At 36.8% G+C, this 19,017-nt stretch overlaps 1 protein-coding gene and 1 long non-coding RNA gene across 2 annotated transcripts in view; one reads left to right on the top strand and one right to left on the bottom strand.

The window, feature by feature from the left end:
- Positions 1–18,605, bottom strand: part of LOC121313316 (collagen alpha-2(IX) chain-like) — a 29,582-nt gene extending 10,977 nt beyond the window's left edge. The window contains exons 1-18 of the mRNA XM_041245714.1: positions 18,338–18,605; positions 11,216–11,324; positions 10,989–11,066; positions 10,256–10,504; positions 7,384–7,507; positions 6,360–6,753; positions 5,365–5,442; positions 5,233–5,244; positions 5,020–5,106; positions 4,310–4,363; positions 3,870–3,923; positions 3,146–3,199; positions 2,970–3,023; positions 2,361–2,414; positions 2,222–2,275; positions 635–688; positions 485–538; positions 256–300 (exon numbers count right to left, since the gene is read on the bottom strand). Of these exons, the coding sequence (XP_041101648.1) occupies positions 256–300; positions 485–538; positions 635–688; positions 2,222–2,275; positions 2,361–2,414; positions 2,970–3,023; positions 3,146–3,199; positions 3,870–3,923; positions 4,310–4,363; positions 5,020–5,106; positions 5,233–5,244; positions 5,365–5,442; positions 6,360–6,753; positions 7,384–7,507; positions 10,256–10,504; positions 10,989–11,066; positions 11,216–11,324; positions 18,338–18,358 (1,629 nt within the window). The 5' untranslated portion in view covers positions 18,359–18,605. The remainder of the gene's footprint in view (positions 1–255; positions 301–484; positions 539–634; positions 689–2,221; positions 2,276–2,360; positions 2,415–2,969; positions 3,024–3,145; positions 3,200–3,869; positions 3,924–4,309; positions 4,364–5,019; positions 5,107–5,232; positions 5,245–5,364; positions 5,443–6,359; positions 6,754–7,383; positions 7,508–10,255; positions 10,505–10,988; positions 11,067–11,215; positions 11,325–18,337) is intronic.
- Positions 1,207–2,962, top strand: LOC121313317. Its single transcript, XR_005949965.1, has 3 exons — positions 1,207–1,285; positions 2,245–2,317; positions 2,857–2,962. It is a non-coding gene; the product is annotated as an uncharacterized LOC121313317 (long non-coding RNA).
- Positions 18,606–19,017: the final 412 nt, after the last annotated feature.

The raw sequence follows: 19,017 nt of genomic DNA, 5'->3' as shown, positions 1-19,017 counted from the left end.
TCATCTCTCAGCTGAAGTAAAGTGCTGGGAGATGATTGTATATCCAAGTGCTACTTAGAGTGGTAGAGCCAATGTACTTGTGTGTGGGCATATACCCCCAAGGGTGGACAAGTGATGCCCTGAGGAGCTGACTGATTCCTTTATAGACTATGGAATGGACACTGGATATGAGACCCCTCCCCACCTTCACAAACAATTACTGAATGCAATTAGCAATAGTTTTAATTAATAGTTTTTTATGCACATTATATATACCTTTATGCCAGGATCTCCACTCTCTCCCATAATTCCAGGATAACCCTATAAAAGATTAAGAACAAATTAACAACAACAATTTAACGATTGCTTACTGAAACAAAATGTTGATTTGATTGATTCCAGGTGGGGTGTCTATCATGTGTAAATAACGATGAATGGTTTTTTACCATAAAAAAACCTGTGTTACATTCCATAAGAAAATTTTTTTTTTTTTCTTCACACATACCATATAACCCTGCTCCCCAGTGTCGCCTGAAAATCCAGGTGCACCAATTTGACCCTGAAAAAAGGTGACAAGGAGAGCATTTTAGAGAAGTAAGAACATTTTAAAAATAGTAATTTGCTGAAGAATTTTTTAAAATCAAAATCAACATACCTTTTCTCCCATGGGCCCAGCAGATCCCTCCTCACCGGTCTTTCCTATAGACCCCTGTTGAGAGCAATCATTCCTTTTAATCTCATATGTGACAACTTTTTCACTAAATGTTGCTTCATCCTTTTTATCAAGGGCAACAACAATGGTATGCTACACCAATAGTAACAATCAGGGGTTAATTTGTAAGCAAAAAGGTACCAGATTTTATAATTAAGGAAGAGGCATGGCATTTGTGTTTACAGACCTAATGTCCTGACCTTGATTTACAGTAGCTTCAATATATGCTTCAAGTTATCATCTGCTTTATTATTGGTGTCGATAGCTGAATACCCACCTTTGCATAGCTATGTTTTAACACAATCTTCAGGTTTTGGACAATGCCAGTAGCAGGCCGATTCATCTTTTTGTGTTTTGTCATTTGGGGTGTAAAAAAAAATGACTAATGTTCTTACTTACAGATGTCACATCCGAAAATAAATCCTTACAGTACACTTTTCTCATGCAATTCATGGAACAGGAAAGTGAGTTATTTTTTGCAATAACATTTTTTTTTTTTTTCAGATGGTTCATCATTTGAAAACTGTATAATTCTCGCCTGTCAGACAAAAATGTATCTGGGATCCGGTGCTATCCGTCACAAATTAACCCTTGGTAACATTTTAATTGAGTTTTCATACTTACCTTATCATAATGAATCAATCCACAGTACATTAGTCCATATCCCCACTAATGTGCTACCAAACCAGGACTACTGTCCAATATTTATTTAATTCCATTGCTGGTATACTGTGGTCAACTAACAGTTCTACCCAGGCTACTGCTGTAGTGCATTGCTGTTATCCAGCCTACTTTCTCTCAGTTTGTAGGACACAAAACCAACAATTCTAGTAATTTACCTATTCTGCAAAAGTATTAGTAAGGAATTATAGTGTAACTATAGTAGTATAGTTAATAGTTTAACGTATTACTGTAGTGTAAACACTGATACAACACCCCTGATACAAAAAAATAAATGAAATCGATGTATCTCCAGTAAACCCCAGAAAAACACTGGAAGTGGTTACTCAATTCACGTTGACTTCACCCCTTTCCCAGTGAAGTCAGTTGCAATGCAATGTCCCTCCTTCCTGACTTGTATCTCGCATTGGCAGCAAATCCCTACATCTCTGTTTGAGACTACATAAACAGGGCAGATTGTACACTCTTGCAAAATTTAAATTGAGATTACAATTAGAAATGGAGGATTGTTTCTACTACAAATTGTGGCGAAATTAAAAAAAAAAAATGCTGAGACACACAAAAACCCCAAAAGAATGTGTCCATAACCATATGGATTGTGTTGTGAAAGACAGCAAAGGAAAGAAGGTACTAAGTTACTGTACCTAATGTGCCAGGAAAAACCACCCAAGAATTTTGGAAAGTAACCGAAAACAATAATCTCATGCAGTAAATAAAAAGCGAAAGGCACGAAGAAACAACAACAAAAAAACGATTTTAGGGTATCTACATAAAACTCAAAAATAGCGAAAAAATAAACACAGAAAAATGCAATAAATAGACACTGAAAAACAGAGACCCTGTTTATACCTTTTCTCCTTTCTCTCCCCCAGGTCCTGTCTCTCCTGGTTGACCGACTTCCCCCTGCAAAAAGACACAGCAGTCAAACAGACATCCACCAAATGTGTTGGTGAACTTTTTATATTACACTCATTATAATACTACATACAATCGCTCCTTTTGATCCTACTTCACCCATAGGCCCCATCAGTCCGATGTCACCCTGCAGTATAAAGATAAGAAATTATTTTAAACATGCAAATAACATTTCAAAAAGCTTCAGTTGCCTTGTGAAGTAATTATAACTCCTAATATCTGTTTACTTACCCAGTAATTGCTCCAATGGAGAAATTTGAAAAGTCATATTCAAATGTACAGGTACAGTACTAACTAACACATGTTTTAGTCATTCTGAATCCCTATTGATATTGATCGAAAACAGGACCATCCCATCTCTACTGGGTTGCCTGGAGGTGATGGAATAAATCTGTATTCTACTTTTGATCAATTCTGACTTGATTTTGATTTTGGAAGGAAGCAATTATACAAATCTTGTGCCCCCTACCTCACCAGGATTTAATTTGAATTTGTGTATAAAATAAATGACTAGGGCTACTACAAAATGAGTTACTGATATTCTATGACTCATATCGGTTCTGTTCTAGTTTTGTTTTCAGATACAGTAGAACCAGAAGCAAGACTGTGAGGCCATGAAAGCAAATATTCCTTCAAACTATTCCAAAAAACCCAGACGGTGTTAATAGCATTGTCAACATACCTTTGAGCCAGAACCACCCATCTCACCTGGGTCGCCAGGAGGTCCTGGAATGCCCTGCAAAAAAACACCAAAAAAACAATAAAAAAAATCCCAATACGTTTAAGTATGTAAATTACATGCTAAAGACAACCCAAGCAAAAAAAAAAAAAAAAAAAATGTAAATAAGAACTACTCACCATGAATCCAGAAAATCCTGAAGGACCATCAGAACCCTTAGGACCAGAATCACCCTGAAAAGAAAAGAAAGCATTCATATTCATACCGTCTTCAGATTTTTTAGTTAGTTTTTTTTTGTCTGTCTGTAACTTTGACTTGATATGAATTACATTGGCTTCAAATTGTTCAAGTAACATTGTCGGGAGGGGCAAAGCATGTTCAATGGAATCAACTTTTGATTTTTGAAGAAGGCACCAGTGCAAACAGTTTCCATAGTGGAAATTTATTGAACATTTTTTTTGTGCCACAGTGTATTTTGAAAATTAACACAAACCCGACTCACTTGCAATTCCTTAACTCTGTGTAACATATCGTTGTTGTATTTTGTTACATAAATACACATTTCCTTGCATACTTTGAATATAGCAGGTGATGCTGCGCATATGTTCACAAAATAAAACCAGTGAGTCAAAACCAGTGGGTGAATCAGTTTCTCATTCTTTCTGGTTGACTCCTCACACACACAGTTTAAGTACTGTAAAAATGTTTTATTTTAGAATTCTATATGGCATGTATCATGCTAATTGTAGAGCACTCTATGGCCTTGAGACTACAAAACATCATTCAAATGAACTGGCCACCTGTGTAGTGATGCCAGGACTGGGGTTTGATTTTCTAAATTGGAGCTAAAATATTGAGAATAATTTTCAGGCATCCTTATTGCTAATTACACTATAACCTTACCACAGGACCAGGGTCCCCTCGTCTTCCTGGTGCACCCTTGGAACCCTTGTACCCCTAAAAAGAAGGTGAACGTATCTGAGTAACATAAAAAGTAATTTAATGGGCAAATATTTCAATTACTCTGTCCTGTCAAACTTGCTTATATATGGTACAGGTGTTTAAATCATAACATGGTCAACATAGTGACGCCAAAATTATTCAAACAGCATGTTAAATTTCAATATCCATAGTTCTAAAAATGTCAGCTCCTCTTTATCTAATGTCTTAAATACTTGCCTTCAGCTGGATTAAATATTTATTTCTGTACTACCCTCATTTAGTTGTTTGAAATCTGCTTTGAAACACAATCTGGCTTTATCTTAGTTCTTTTAATAAGAGCTGATAAGCAAATCTATCCAAATGAACATTTTTGGTTATCTCTATTTTTTTTTAAATCTTACCTCTCTGCCTTGTTCACCAGGAAAACCCAGCTGGCCTTGTTCACCACGGCTACCCTGCAAGGAAAAATCGAGTTCCATTTTTGGGTCTATTCAGTTGATCTAAACAGTGGTATATCTGCATAGCATCCCTGTTTATATATTATATGAACAAAATAGGACTTTGCAAAGCAAATTTCTAACAGTACATGTGAGGCTCTTCAGTGTGTTTATCTCTACAGTTATCTATAGTAGTTATAGAGCTTCTAACCTCATCTCAAATTATTGGCTAGGGGCAGAATCCTTAATGTCAGTGCATCACATAACATTGCCCATTCCACAGACAGTCATTTTGAATTTGGCCCTTCTATAGGAGGAACACTGAAACCATGTGGGCCTTTTTTTGGTCCTACAGAAGTGTTAATGTTGAACTATGATTGGATACCAGTGTTAGAAACATCTTATTCAATCAACAACAGTCCCTTTACCTGCACAAGTAGCATTCATTTGCATTAATGAATGCCTTGGGAGTCACATGCAGAATGTAACATCTCATTTTACAACTGGACTCAGCAACGTAGGCACAAGAGCTAGCCAGATAACTGTGATGCTGAAACAAACTCAGCTGGCTACACGGCAAATCTAATAAGCTCCAAATGAATTAGTGCACATGTACAGCTTTACTTAAAAATTGTTAGCATAGCTTATTAAAGCAAATAGAAAATTGGACTTACTTTTGGACCAGCAAAACCAGCAAAGCCAGGCTCACCTGGCATACAGTCACATTCTGTTGGGCCAGGACTTAGTCCCAGCAAAGCACACTGTGAGGAATACAAAAAAACAACACAGATTATGATTACTAGAACCAATAAAATGAGCAACAAAATGAAAAAAAAAAAAAACATGGACTGTGTGTATTAATAAGAATAAACAAATGCATAACTTACCCGTTCATCTTTCTGTAAAAAAAAAAAAAAAAAAAAAAAAAAAAAAGTCATCATTTCTATCCCATAAAGTGCAGTACAGTACTTTGTTTGATGCAAGTTTACTATCTGGCACATTTATTGCACCGCACTCACAGTTCCTGGGATGTCACAGCAGGGCTCATCTCCTGCTTTGTTTGGGTTGCTGTAAATCTGCAGTTGCTGAACATCAACCTGTGGGATAGAAAGTCATCTTGATTGATTTTGCTGTCAAAACTACAAAAGCCTTATGTTCAAAATCTTTAGAAAATAAGGTTGACCATATGCTGCTTGGCACTCTTATTTGTTTTTTTTTTCTTTCTGGTTGTTAGGATCCTTCTGGCCTTAAACCCATGTGGAGTTACAAGAAAAACAAGACTTGGTGAAAAATTCAAAATAGAAGACAAATCTGGGAACATTCCTTTTAATATTATGAAGTGTATGGATTAAAATTAACCCAACAGGTTCCTAAAAGTGAACAGGTGATTTTGAATTTTACAGGTTACTGCTACTTGTTTGATATCATAATAGAAAAGAAGATATAGTTCTATTTCTCGGCATTATCATAACTCATCTGTAGTCTCAAATATGTATCCCTGTTGAGCCCTGTGTTCATTGAACCCACATTCAGAATAATTACATCTCCACTAGCAACAAGGCATAGAAATCTCTGCTCAAAAGAGGAAATCACAGGTGGCACAGATTTCTCCCACACCCATGTAAGTTGCCTGTTCTGAGCCCTGGCACTCATTGAACCTGCACTGTGTGTGGTTTCATAACCATTCTACTTCCTGACCACCATTCAAACAACCTGCTCATCAAGAACTGTTTCAGAGTTTGGTCAGATAAAAGGCATCTGAGTACTTTACAGAAAACAATAGATCATCAACATGCTCATCACCTCAGTCAATCAGATTTCACATTTGGCTCTGATAGGTTCTAAATCACAGATAAAGAAAAGTACAGTGCCGTGTACTCTGCACTTGTCAAACATGCCAGCAGCCTACATCTGACACCAGAATGTTTACATAAGTGTTTTGCCCTCAGGGTGTCATCACGCATAAATCAATATAATAACATTGAAAAACAAGGATGGTAGCTACGGTACTCACAGGAAGGGTTGCAGCATCCCTACTTCTTGTGGCTAAAGATGTCAGGCCATCAGTTCTGATGGATCCCTGCTGACTAAATGGGGCGCTGCCGACCTGCTGGCAATCCACGTAGAGAGTGAGCTGGCTCTTCTGAGCACTGAGTGAGAGCTTGTGCCACTCTCCGTCGAAGAGACGGCCTACGTTTTCAAAAGTGGTGACCTTCTCCTCCCCAGCAGCGGCCGCGTTGAAGACATCGACAGCGTCGATCTCCCCGTAGAGCCGCAGGTGGAACTGGTCTCCGCCTTGCCGGTCCTTCACATCCACCAGGTTCCACACCTCCTGTGGAGTGTCCTCCAGCATCCGAAATGTGGAAACCACTGAGAACTCCTGTGGGAACCCATGCGGCTGAACCAGTCTGCGCAAAGGGAGAAAAGCAACACACGTTCCAGGTGCTATCTGGGAGCTAGTGGGGCACAAGACCTGCTTTTTTATAGCGTGTGTATTCAGGCACTCATCAACACGCTCATTTTCACTATGCATAATCAATGCCAGTTCTGTACTAGTCTTCATAGTGGAGACACATAATATTGACGTATGTAGGGTGGACAATGGGACAGGGATCAAGAGTCAAAAATGTCAGATATTTGCACATGACCATCACCTGCACCTTGGGGGATACCTATTTTGCATTATAAATGTATATATTGGGGCATTATTTAAGTGTTTGGGGATTTACAGTATTTGGGGATTTATAACTCTTTAAATGTAATCAGATTACTTATTTGAATTACTTATTTCTACTTATAACACTGTTCCATGCAAATTGAGAAACTATCTCATTCTTCAGTTTGGACATTCTCAATTGGATACACGTTGTATTTGCAATGTCACCAGCGACATGATAAAATGTATTTGTCTTTATTGTAACATTTAGCCTAAATGGCATTGTTACTTGTTTATGACTAAACCACAGTGTCTCACTTCACAGACAAGACTAAAAGAGATTTTGATTACCATGTAAAATATTGCACTCAGAATGCCATACCTTGTTTCCCGTCTAACTTGCACTTTTGGTCCAAGACGATAAGCACTTATGTCCTGCTGGGTTCCTGGCACAATATTCACTCCCACGGCACTGGGTACCCTCATCTCCGCAAGAACATCCATCCCTGTAAGGAGGAGGAGTCCAATGAAGGTCTCGTTTTTGGTCAGGTTCAACATTTTCAGAATCTGACCTGCCCTCTTTGAAGTTGCTTCAGTGCTCTGGACTAGTCATGTAAACTGTTTAATTGAGTCAAAAACTATAACTCCCATCATCACGTTAACAACATACATACTGTAAGTTGTTGAAGTTTACATGCAACCTGCAACCCAATGTGTCCCACCCCCTGCATTAGGTGTTTAGATTATCTGATGATGCCTCTTTTTGTCACAATTGCTTTCATATTACACCGGGAACGGGCAACTTCAAGTTTAACAGATATAATGAACTACGTGTGGTTAACTGCTTTAGGATCTGGATTGAGATTTCATTTGTTCAAATAAAAAATTACGAACATGGTTGGCACAAAGATATGGTCAGGAAGGGCCAGAGTTGTCAATTCTTGACTTACACCATCAGTCACCAATAATTCCCAGATGCAATATATTATATTGCATAATATAATATATTCCCAGATGCGAAATAGAGCGATAGGTAACATTCATGAAATTACTTCATTAGTTAAAACCCTTCTACTACCTACTGTATCTCAAAGGTTTCACTTTTGCTCATTCCTAACATATAGCCGATGGAGCCAACAGTTGAAGATTACATCCAAGTGCCGCACTGATTTAGTTAAATGCAGCTATAGTGACACATGATTAAATCTCAACCACAGAGCTACTTAAAATGATTGTAATAATAATCGTAAAGACTTTTTGATTGTGCGATGTTTGTAATCTGTCTGGCTGATTTCAAGCTGAAGAGAGTTATCAAAATGGAATCTGAAATAATATACAATTTAATAAAATATGTTAAAAAATTTTAATAATAGATGGGCTTCAGTGAGTTACAGGAAAATAATTCCATCTAGGGTTTCTGTGACGTCATAAATTACGAGACCGAAGGTCGAGTTTATAAACTGTCACAGAAACCAGAGATGGAATTGTTTTCCTGTAACTCACTGAAGAGGCCCATCTATTTTTTTTTTTTTATAATACATGGATACCCTTGTGATGCTAATATTAAAGAAGATGAGGTTCAGCAGTACAGTTGGGTTTTTTTAAATGTAGTGCTTCAGTGCTGTGCAGACGTTCTATGTCGTTATCCATTACAGTGCTTCAGCTTTGTTTGGGTGATTGCCTTTACCTTGTTTTAATTACTCGTTCCTCTCCAGTTTCTCTGAGATGCGAATGTACCAGCTTTATATATATATATTTTTTTTTTAACGTATTCTCATTTTGTTGATCATTAATGAACATTTCTGTACTGTGTCGGTGTTTTGTTTGAATTGAAAGTGGTGGTCTTGAGGAGTCGAATGGGTCAAAGTTCCAGTATATTTTCCTCTAGAGGAATTGTCCCATTTTGACGTCACTACTGTGCTATGTCTTTTTTTTCAAATGGCTCAGGATGCAAATATAGCCTCCATCCATATATTATATATGTGTGTGTGTCCCTTGCTGTTTTATGCTGTTTGCAGTCAATTCAGGCTGTCTTCAACTCATGTTTTAATATCATCTTTGAGCTCTGCAAGCCCAGCTACTCTCTATATTCTATACAGAGTATGGGGGCCGGAAGAGATGAAAAGTAATATTATCACATGAATGTCATGAGGGAAGGTGTTGCCAGGTAAAAGCAGATTTAGAGACACATGATAACTCAGTGATGGAAGAGAGCGACAGAGGGGGATTACAGTGTATTTGTTTACTGTATGATGATGACAGCAACATTCTGGGAAAACCCCAAACTGATCATTACAAATCATAATAAAAAACACCCAAAACATTATCTGAATAAACAATACATTTGTTTTGTAAATACAGAAAAAAACCCACTAAAAAACTATGTTAAAATGCTGAAAACATCTTTGCTACGACCTGGTGCCATATCACATTTTATAAACTAATGTAAGCAATGTTCTCAGTTGGTCATGTGGTCAGTGCAAGTGATGTTGAGTCTTTCAAAACATCACTATTTGATTTTTTTTTTTTTACAAATCCTAAAATAACATTAATTTATTGTATAATTATTTAAAGGTATCTACACTTTTTAGAATGGGCTAAATAGTTAAGATTCTTGCATTGCACATTTTGTACACACAACAAATAAAACCATTACTGACAGCCATGGGATTTACATAATGCATACAGTACATGAAACACAATGGAAAACAAAGAAAAAGCTGTCTATACATGAGCATGTTGTTTACATAGTTTGAAAATGTTAACAGTAGACATTAAAAAAGCATACTCATAAACATTATATCAGCATTTAGTCTGTCTGACTTAAGCCCTAACATAGTATATAGTCAAATTCTACTACATTAAACCTTAACTTCTGTACTGTCAGTACAATTGACTGTCAAAATGGTAAGAAAATCAATATTAAATAAAAATTTTATAGTGAATCCCCATTTGGCATTAATCATCTATTGTTAGGGGTAATTCGAGGATTACCACTGTGATTGATGCAATCGTGGGTGATTCCAAAGTGCTATAAAATTCTAGAAGAAATCCAACTGTTGGGTGTAGGTTAATCAAATCAAGTCCTTGGTCTGCAGAGTACCAAGGTACACGTGTAAGAAAGAATATTCCAAAAACAGCACATCTAACAGTGCCCCCTGCTGTTCATCGTTTACCAAGTACAGTTAATCTGGCCAATTTATTAAGAACAAATAACTTCCCTACTAAGTGACAGAAAAATTTTAAACAAATACCTTCATCATCATAGATTTCAGGGGCAGGGAGGTAGTCATCATACAGATCAGGGGTGGCTGTTGGGTAGCGGTACGGCACTCTAGTAGTCATGGTGGTGACCTCTTTAGCAGCAACATAGGACTCTGTGGTTGTGGTGTAAGGGTACTCCTCTTCAGTGAATATTGTAACCAGTGGAGTAGTTTGGGGATAGGGGTAGCCAGAAGCTGTGTGCTCTTCGTAACCAGGTGTGGGCTCCACAGGGTACTCATCTGAAAGAGTTTGGTACGCGGTAAATCATCAGGGTTAGTATGAGGGACAGGAAAACAGACAGTGCCTTTCTATAAAATGTCTTTACTAAGTTTCATAACAGTAGTTCTCTAGATATGTGTAAATGTGTCATATGATTGTATGTACTGGTGCCTTTACTAACCCTGTTGTCACGGACTGACATTCAATTCATATAGCCATCAACTAGTTGCTGGAATTGTACGTTTTTTGCAAGGTTATGTAACAAAACTATATACGTGGTGTATATACACACTGTTGTTAGGATGTAATTGACCCCATGAAACACATGTAGAGAATGGTTACCAATAAGAAGTTAGTTCTTTTATGCATAAGTATACTGTAATCATGTTAAACATTTGATATGAGAAGTGTTTCTTTCAAAATAGTGAATCTGAGATCTGCCTAGAAATAGACAATTCACATCAAGTATGAATCAACAAGCATGGTTGTTGTTCGATTTACTACCTGGAAGGGGGTATCCTGATGGCTGTCCATTTAAATCTTCTACTGCTGATCCTTCATAGACATGGGAATCGTAATCTCCTTTATCAATGAGACAGATAATTAAGCATAAATGTCACATATCATGATGAAACACAATCAAATGAATTGGTTGGGAAGACATTAAAAATAAAATATGTTGCACACATCAGTCTCTTGCATTATAAACGAATGAGGAAAGTTCCACTCACCTGAATGGTATCCAGAAAAATCCTGTCCATAGGACTGAAGACACTGCAGAGCAACAAGGACCCAAGCAATCAGCCATGGCCTGACTCCTCGCCTTGATGCAGACAAAACCTACAATTTACAATTATTACAAACAGTGTCAGCTCAGCAGTTGGCAACTGTTCTGTTACAATAGAGTAGCATACCCCTAATATCAACCAAGTGTCATACAACCATAGCATGTTTCCAAACAGCACAAGCAACATGCATACAATCCTATGTTATGGATCCTCACATTCACAACATCTTCTACCATATTCTGCACTTGTGTGTTTTTACTATCGTTTTCACACTGACACTGTAGAGTTGTGTTGAGTTTGAACAAGCAAGACTCACATCCTGTTTTGTTCACACTTACCTTAATGTTTCTCTGAGTTCGACTGACTAGTGGACTAGCTAATCCATCTCGTGGGGTAGTTTCCAGTCTGCATTAATTACTACTTTTTAGAATATTTTTACCCTGCATTAGCATGTGTAAACAAACTAAACCACATTTAAAAATAATGTTTTTATTATTATTATTATTATTATTATTATTATTATTATTATTATTATTATTATTCATGTGTTATGCCCATATAGATGTGCTTTACACAGAACTGCACTGCAGAGTCAACTCCAGCTTTAGTGTGTCTACGCTGGAGAAAAACTGAACTGCATCAAATCTGGGATTAGTTTTTAGTGTGAACAGAACAGGGAGCAAAACCGCATTAACTACTCCTGGATCTGACTGCTAGATTCAACTCCTAGATTCATTTTGCTCAAGTGTGAAAAAAAAGTATAATATTCCTTGGTTTCACAGACAACAAATAGCACTAATCTTGGTCCACCTTACCTTAACCTAATTATGGGCCTACTTAACCAGCCATAAATCAGATGGAGGTGTAATCACCAACCGATTTCTTAATTCAGACAAAACAGGGGCTATGCTTTTGGACAGTCAGAATCAAATAAAAAGCATTGACTTACAGGAGCTAGAGTTCAGCAGTTTTTCATCAAATCTAAAACTGGAAAAGAGGAATTTTGGGGTAACGTCTCATCCAAATGAAATTACTAGTTTTTGTTTTATCATTTGAGGAATATAGTCAAAATTAGACACATTCTCTCAGTACTTGACTCTGAAAAGCTAATGCATGCCTTTGTTTCATCCAGAATAGATTATTCTAGTGCTCTGTTTACTGGTATTCATAAACGTGTGGTGTCTCGTTTGCGGCTAGGTCAAAACACTGCTGCCAGAATTCTAACTAAAACCAAAAAAAAAAATAGTATATTACCCCTGTCTTGGCTTCTTTGCACTGACTTCCTGTGCATTTTAGAATTGATTAGAAGATTTAGCTTTTAACTTAAAAAGCCCTAAATTGATTAGCACCAAGTTATTTACAGGAATTGTTCCTTGCAACACAAGTTGTACTCTAAGATTGCAGGATGTGGAGATGTTGGTTGTTCCGAGCGTGAATAAAGATGGTGCAGGAGGGAGGGCCTTCTCTTGTAAGGCCCCAATATTGTGGAATGCTCTACCATCTTCAGTCAAAAAAGCAGGGATAATATTGTAAAATATCGTAAAGTGCCTTGAGATCCTTGTGATGAAAGGTGCTATATAAATGTAAATAAATAAAAAAATAATGGAATATAGGCCAGGTAATAATCACCACTAATGGATGCATTGAGAACATCTGACTCAAAAGCAAGAAGCAAAATTGTGTGTAACCCAATCCTTCCAATGCAACTGAAATCAAGGCTAGTTAATCAATTAATAAATGCCACATTGATCAATGATAGACCAATTAATTACTTAATATTCACTGAATACATATTTGCTGAATTGTTAAAAGTAAACCTTTTGCTCTCCGGGGCTTCCTGAATCTCTTCAGAGGGTAATCACAAGTGATTTTCTGGTTGATTGGTTAATCAAGTATGATCAAAACAGTATTCCAACATGCTAAAATCACAGACTATTAATTAAATGCACTAACAAAACACCTGATTGACTGACATAATTTAATTGCTGTTTACAAACTACAAAATAACAAAAAACTAACATATTTTAGTTTATTGTAGTCATAGAATTGTTTTTAATGTAATACTGTTGCGTTTGGGGAATATAGTTCATAAACTCGTGTGTGTATTGCTAAGCACATTTTTATTACTAAAAAATATCGCCTGATTAAGAGTTAAGGTTGAATGGTTAATCAAACACTTAATGGAACAAAGTTCTATTCATTATGCTAATCTCTATTTTTTTTATTATGAAAGAACCACACTTCATTGGAAAGGTGTTTGCATTTTTGGTTAAAGGGAATCATGAGTTACACAATGGTATAACTTATAGGAGACACAACCACTGGAAGGGAACTCCAAAGGCTGCTGGGAAATATAGGAATATAAACACCCCTTATAAAAGTTTACAAACTGTAATAAATAATAGTGAAAGCTTGATAAAACATTGTAAAAAAAATACAAGGTAAGGTAAAGCATAATAATAAACATGACAAACCATGAATTATGGTAAATGCCCAGTATAACCATGCACAAGCATGGCAAAACTGCAAAAATACAGTGGAAAACTTTTATAAGGGAAACTGCTGCTTTACCACCCCTAGTGCTGCTGTCTTCTCCCAGGTATCACATCGCAAGGTTTATGATTCAAACAAAGTCTTAAGCATAGAATGCAATTGCACTGTATGTAAATATTGAAAACCCCAGAGATGTATCCTACTTAGCTCAATCCAGACTGTTGTCATGGTGACCCGCTGGAGAGACCACACTGTGGTTGATACCCGGAACCAGCATTGCAGCCGTTGTGTTTGCTGATGCGCTGGGGAGGAAAAATAAGCTGATCCCTGGAGGCAGCATTACACTTCAGCCATCAATGGCAGGCAGAAAGATATCTACTTCATCAGATGGAAGGAAACACAAATGGATGGAGACGCAGATGGATCACATTAGTTTTCTGTAAAACTGCGTCTTAGTTGGTGCTTATCTTGGTGAGAGCCGAGTTCAAATCAGCATGTTTAACATCTACTCTAATGTAATGGAAATCATGAAGATCTGGATACGTCCAGTGACTGCTGTGAATAGTGCAGTTGGCAACAAGGTTGTGACAGTATGGAGAGACAGCTGACAGGAGGAAAGATACCCCATCTGGGCTGGCAAGGGTTAGCTACCCTTGTCGGCAGTATCCAACTCTGTATTTTCAAAGGTAAACAGGATGCTGGAGACACCTGCCCAAGGCTTCTAAGAAATTAAAGAGAAAAATAACCCTAGAGTCTGCGAGAGTGGGGACGGAAGATGACTCAATGTTGGACAACACAGTTAAAGACTTAGAAACGGAAACGGATATGAGAATGGAGAGTACTTCACAAAAGACTAGCAAAGACATGGAACTCCAGGTTTGTGTCTGCGGCTGGAGCAAGTCAGCAATGTCCTGGGGTTTGAAGATTCATCAAGGGAGAATGAAGTGCTTGAGGGAGAAGGGACAAAGGCCTTGCGAAGACAGTCAAGTCAGTCGAATGAAATCCAGCGACAGGAAGCAAACCTCAGTTTGCAAGATTTCAGCACCACTGTCATAGATGTTAAGAGGACATGCATGGATACAACTAGTGATAAACCTAATGATCCCTGTGAACCCGGTCAGATGAACCAGCGTAAGAGAGAAAAGAATCTCAACAGGTACAAGCCTGGAGTTAAATTGCCAAGAGCTGGTGACGCGCTGGGGAGACCGCACTGTGGTTGATCCCCAGAGCCAGCATCACAACCATTGTGTGTGTTGATGCGCTGGGGAGGAAAAATAAGCTGATCCCTGGAGCCAGCATTACACTTCAGCCTTCAACACCAGGCAGAAGGATATCTGCATTATCAGACGAAAAGAAATGCAAATGGATGGAGATGCAGATGGATCACATTATTTTAATGTAAAGCTATGTCTCAATTGATGCTTATCTTGGTAACATCTACTCTCATGTAATGGAAATCATTACAAACAACATTAAATATGTAATTTGCAGGCTATGCACACATAGTCATGGATTATATATTTATTTCAGTAGATGGTTGGTTGTGGAGCCTGTTGGAGATACTTGCCATTGACAACACAAAATGCAATTTTAAATATATTTGATTAACAATACCACCATCCCATGAATGTATTAATGTATAGATATTTATCACTACAGAATACACCCTAGCTGTTATTTTATTTCATGTTTGTGCTGAATCAGTGATATTTCATCATATTTCTCTGTAGGCTACCTTCAGGGATTCATAACAGCTGACAGTGGTTACCACGAAATACAGTTTTAATGAAATTGCAAATAGATTTAGGCTCCTATTAAACTAGTACTGTGCCTACAACAAACCCATAAACTAATGAGCATGTATTTGGATATTTTAAACATAGGAGAGACGGGGCGGAGGGATAACTAAATCTCACCTACTATCTCCAAAATTATCTATTTACTCCCTATAGAAATAAGCACACACGATAATATTATGAACATCCTGTTAGTTATTGTGTTCATGCCAACATAGCACACTGTCCATGTGTATTATAGTTGATACTGCATCTTTTAAACAACAATGAATTATAATAAGTAATGATAATAATCATGTTAATAATAAATGTGGTGTAGTAATGGACATCAAGCATGACAATTTATTTAATTTAAAGGGCAACATATATAATATAAAAAATATATTAATGTACACAGTATGCCATTGCATATTTCTAAAGAAATAAAATAGTTGACATCCTTTGATTATATGCAGTGCTACGAACAGATCAGTTAAAAAGGAACAATTTCTCATGAAGGCTGAACATTCCACACTCACAGTAAACTTTCATTTGTGTGCCCTTTTTCCCTGGGATACCATAAAAAGTTATTTCAGCACAAGTGGGCATGTCAGTATCGGCCAGTTTGCTCACTCTGGACTGTGAAACAGACAGCTAAGTGCAAAACTTACTCTTCTGAAAATACCAAAATGTCTTTACTTTACACAAGTAAGGCAGTTAAGTCTGTCACAGCAGAAATCACACACTAAAATGAATTTCTCAAGAATAAAGCCTATAGTTTGAACCGGCCACACGCATAGGATTTAAATAGTCAGCATACATAGTGTTGAAGTGTTAAAAAACACAAGACATCTATATAAAGCATCAACTTGATATTGCATCTTTCTCAAGTATCAGGTACGTGTTAAAATGAGGCCCCAGTTATACTGGATTATTCTAGTTGTGCCTTGCCACTTGATCTTTAGTCAGAAAAGTCTTTCATTCATTAAAAAATATTCAATAATAATACAAAAGAAACCACAACAGTTCTTAAATATTGGAAAGGGGAAAAAGGGAACACATTTCTCAGATTGGAAACAACTTTTCACACTTTGCCCCTGAAAGGTTGTTGTAGATTGATTGTGGTAGACTGAACTGCTTTTTTAAAAAATATGGGATTTTAAAACTCTTACTCTAGTCAATTATTTAAATCATGTCAAATAATTACAAAAAAAATTATTTGTGGTATTTTTTTGTTCTTCTTGTATATTTTTTGTAATCGATCATAAATTATATTTGAAAAAATGTAATAAAAATAATTGACAAAAAAGTGATTTCAGTAATAAACAAATCATTCAACACAAAATATATAAATGCTAAATAAATAACAGCAATTGAAGATTGTTGAAAATATTCTAAACTGTATTAATGACACTATTAAGTTTCTGTTTAAACACTTTAAATTAGTGTTGTGTTTATATTCAAGTTACTATATAACCACATTCACATTATGTAGAAATACAATAGCATGCCAATCTTGCTCTGCAACAACAAACTATTAATTTTAATTAAAAGCACCCACATATTTCTCTCTCTCTCTAAAGTAGACAGTTGATGATACCCAGCACCTAACTAATTTTTGCAAACATACTGGTACATTGTAAGAAATATTATCTGGGATAACCTTCATGTGAAGAGGAAACATTTACAGAATGTCCCAGTTTAATAATGATGCAGATTCAACCTGGATACAGTTCATCAGCTCCAACCCTCCAGCCATTGGAGCCCCTAGGCCTCAAGGGACTTGAAGGTGTGCAAGACCTCCCGCTGCACAGGATTTGCTGCTTTTGTTGACGGATCAGTACATTTGTCAAATCATTTAAGAATTGATACTAAGTATGCATTGTGATTTAAAATGTAAATATGTATAATATTTCACCACAAAGTGATTCTGTGATATTTACTCACCAGCATATTTAAAATGTATATTTATTTGCACAAAAAAAAATTCTGAATTTAACTTGAAAGTATCTTCTAATATTACTGTTCTCTAGAAAATGTGACAATAAATGTAGGTATTTTTATGTAGGTAATCTATACAAGCTGTCTGGACTTGGGGCTTGGTGAATTTCAAGATTCTTAATGCCAAAACCTGGAAAAGGCAACAGGATTGAATTTGTTCAGTCTGTTGCTGAGGCATCATTAGGCTTCTTTTGGGAACCCTATTGACACTGATTTCACACATGCACTTAACATGCTTAATGAGTCATACATTGCATAGCACCCTTGTTCGGGTGGACCTCAAATAAACTTAAAAGAAAGATATCAAAACCTAAAGAGAATTGCCTTTATCTTTTTAAAACACTCACTGCTGTACTGAGTAGAACAGGGAAAATAACACTAGAGAGGCTGCATTGTTTCCTTTGGCTTTTGTCTATGTCTCTGCCAGTTACAACAGTAACCACTTTCACAATCAAACCCCAAGTAAACTTTAATGTTGACAAGACAGGGGAGGAATAGGGGTTAAAGGGTTGCAAGACAAGCGCAGAAATATCATATAATCTAGATTTACTATTCTAATCCACAATAATCATTGGGTAGAGTTTAATACACAAATACATGTTAACAGGTCAAACCAACCAATGAAACTCACTTCAATATTGTTACCGGTACATTTATCTAGACTAGTGGTTGGTTTCAGTAAATTTGTCATCTATGTTTTCAGTAGATGCAAGTCAATTCGGATGCAGACATTCCCTGTTCAGTTTAATTTTGTATTTAACATGCATTCACAAAACAAGAGGGTACATTGTCTTACCTTTACATTTGAAGCTGCCATGATTTCACTGTGCTAAAGCCTATCTCAGTGTATGCAAGTACAGACACTTGTCCCAGTTCGTACTCAATTTTACAGGCTTCTTAAGACTTTTTTCATTATTATATCATCCAGCGATTTTAGTCCCACTGGTCAGCCTAGTGAACTAGCTACCTGGTACTTCAAGGCAGGATTTCATCTGCCTCTCAGTTTGTCAGGCTGATCTCAGAGGGCCACCAGCAGAAATCTACTCTCCCCAGACTGGTGAGAAATACCTGACTCTCTTAAGTGCAAATATCCCCCCAGATCGCCCTTCATCCTCAAACACACCCCTAACATATGAATATTCTGCAACGTGGCATTTCTGTGCCGCAGAGATCGTTCCTTTAAAAAGTGGATCAATTCTCTCAAAAAGTTCTGATCATATACAGAGATATTGTTATTACTATTTCGTAAATTGAATTATTTTTTAAAAGGATTTTAATTTAAGTTGTGTTACTTTTTCTGGACCGTTTTTTAGTTTTTAAAGATAGCCACAAGTTTTGCATCACCATGTAGAATTTTGCTGAATAATGTTACATTAACATACTGAACTACTTACCGCTTTGTAGTTTTCCATACACAATACATACCAATTTATTTGATTACGTGACGTTATATAAAGTATCTAAAATCTGTTCATA

The sequence above is a fragment of the Polyodon spathula genome, chromosome 3 (genome assembly GCF_017654505.1).
Source record: "Polyodon spathula isolate WHYD16114869_AA chromosome 3, ASM1765450v1, whole genome shotgun sequence".
In the NCBI taxonomy this organism is placed as follows: domain Eukaryota; kingdom Metazoa; phylum Chordata; class Actinopteri; order Acipenseriformes; family Polyodontidae; genus Polyodon; species Polyodon spathula.
This window is presented reverse-complemented; position numbering and strand designations above follow the sequence as displayed.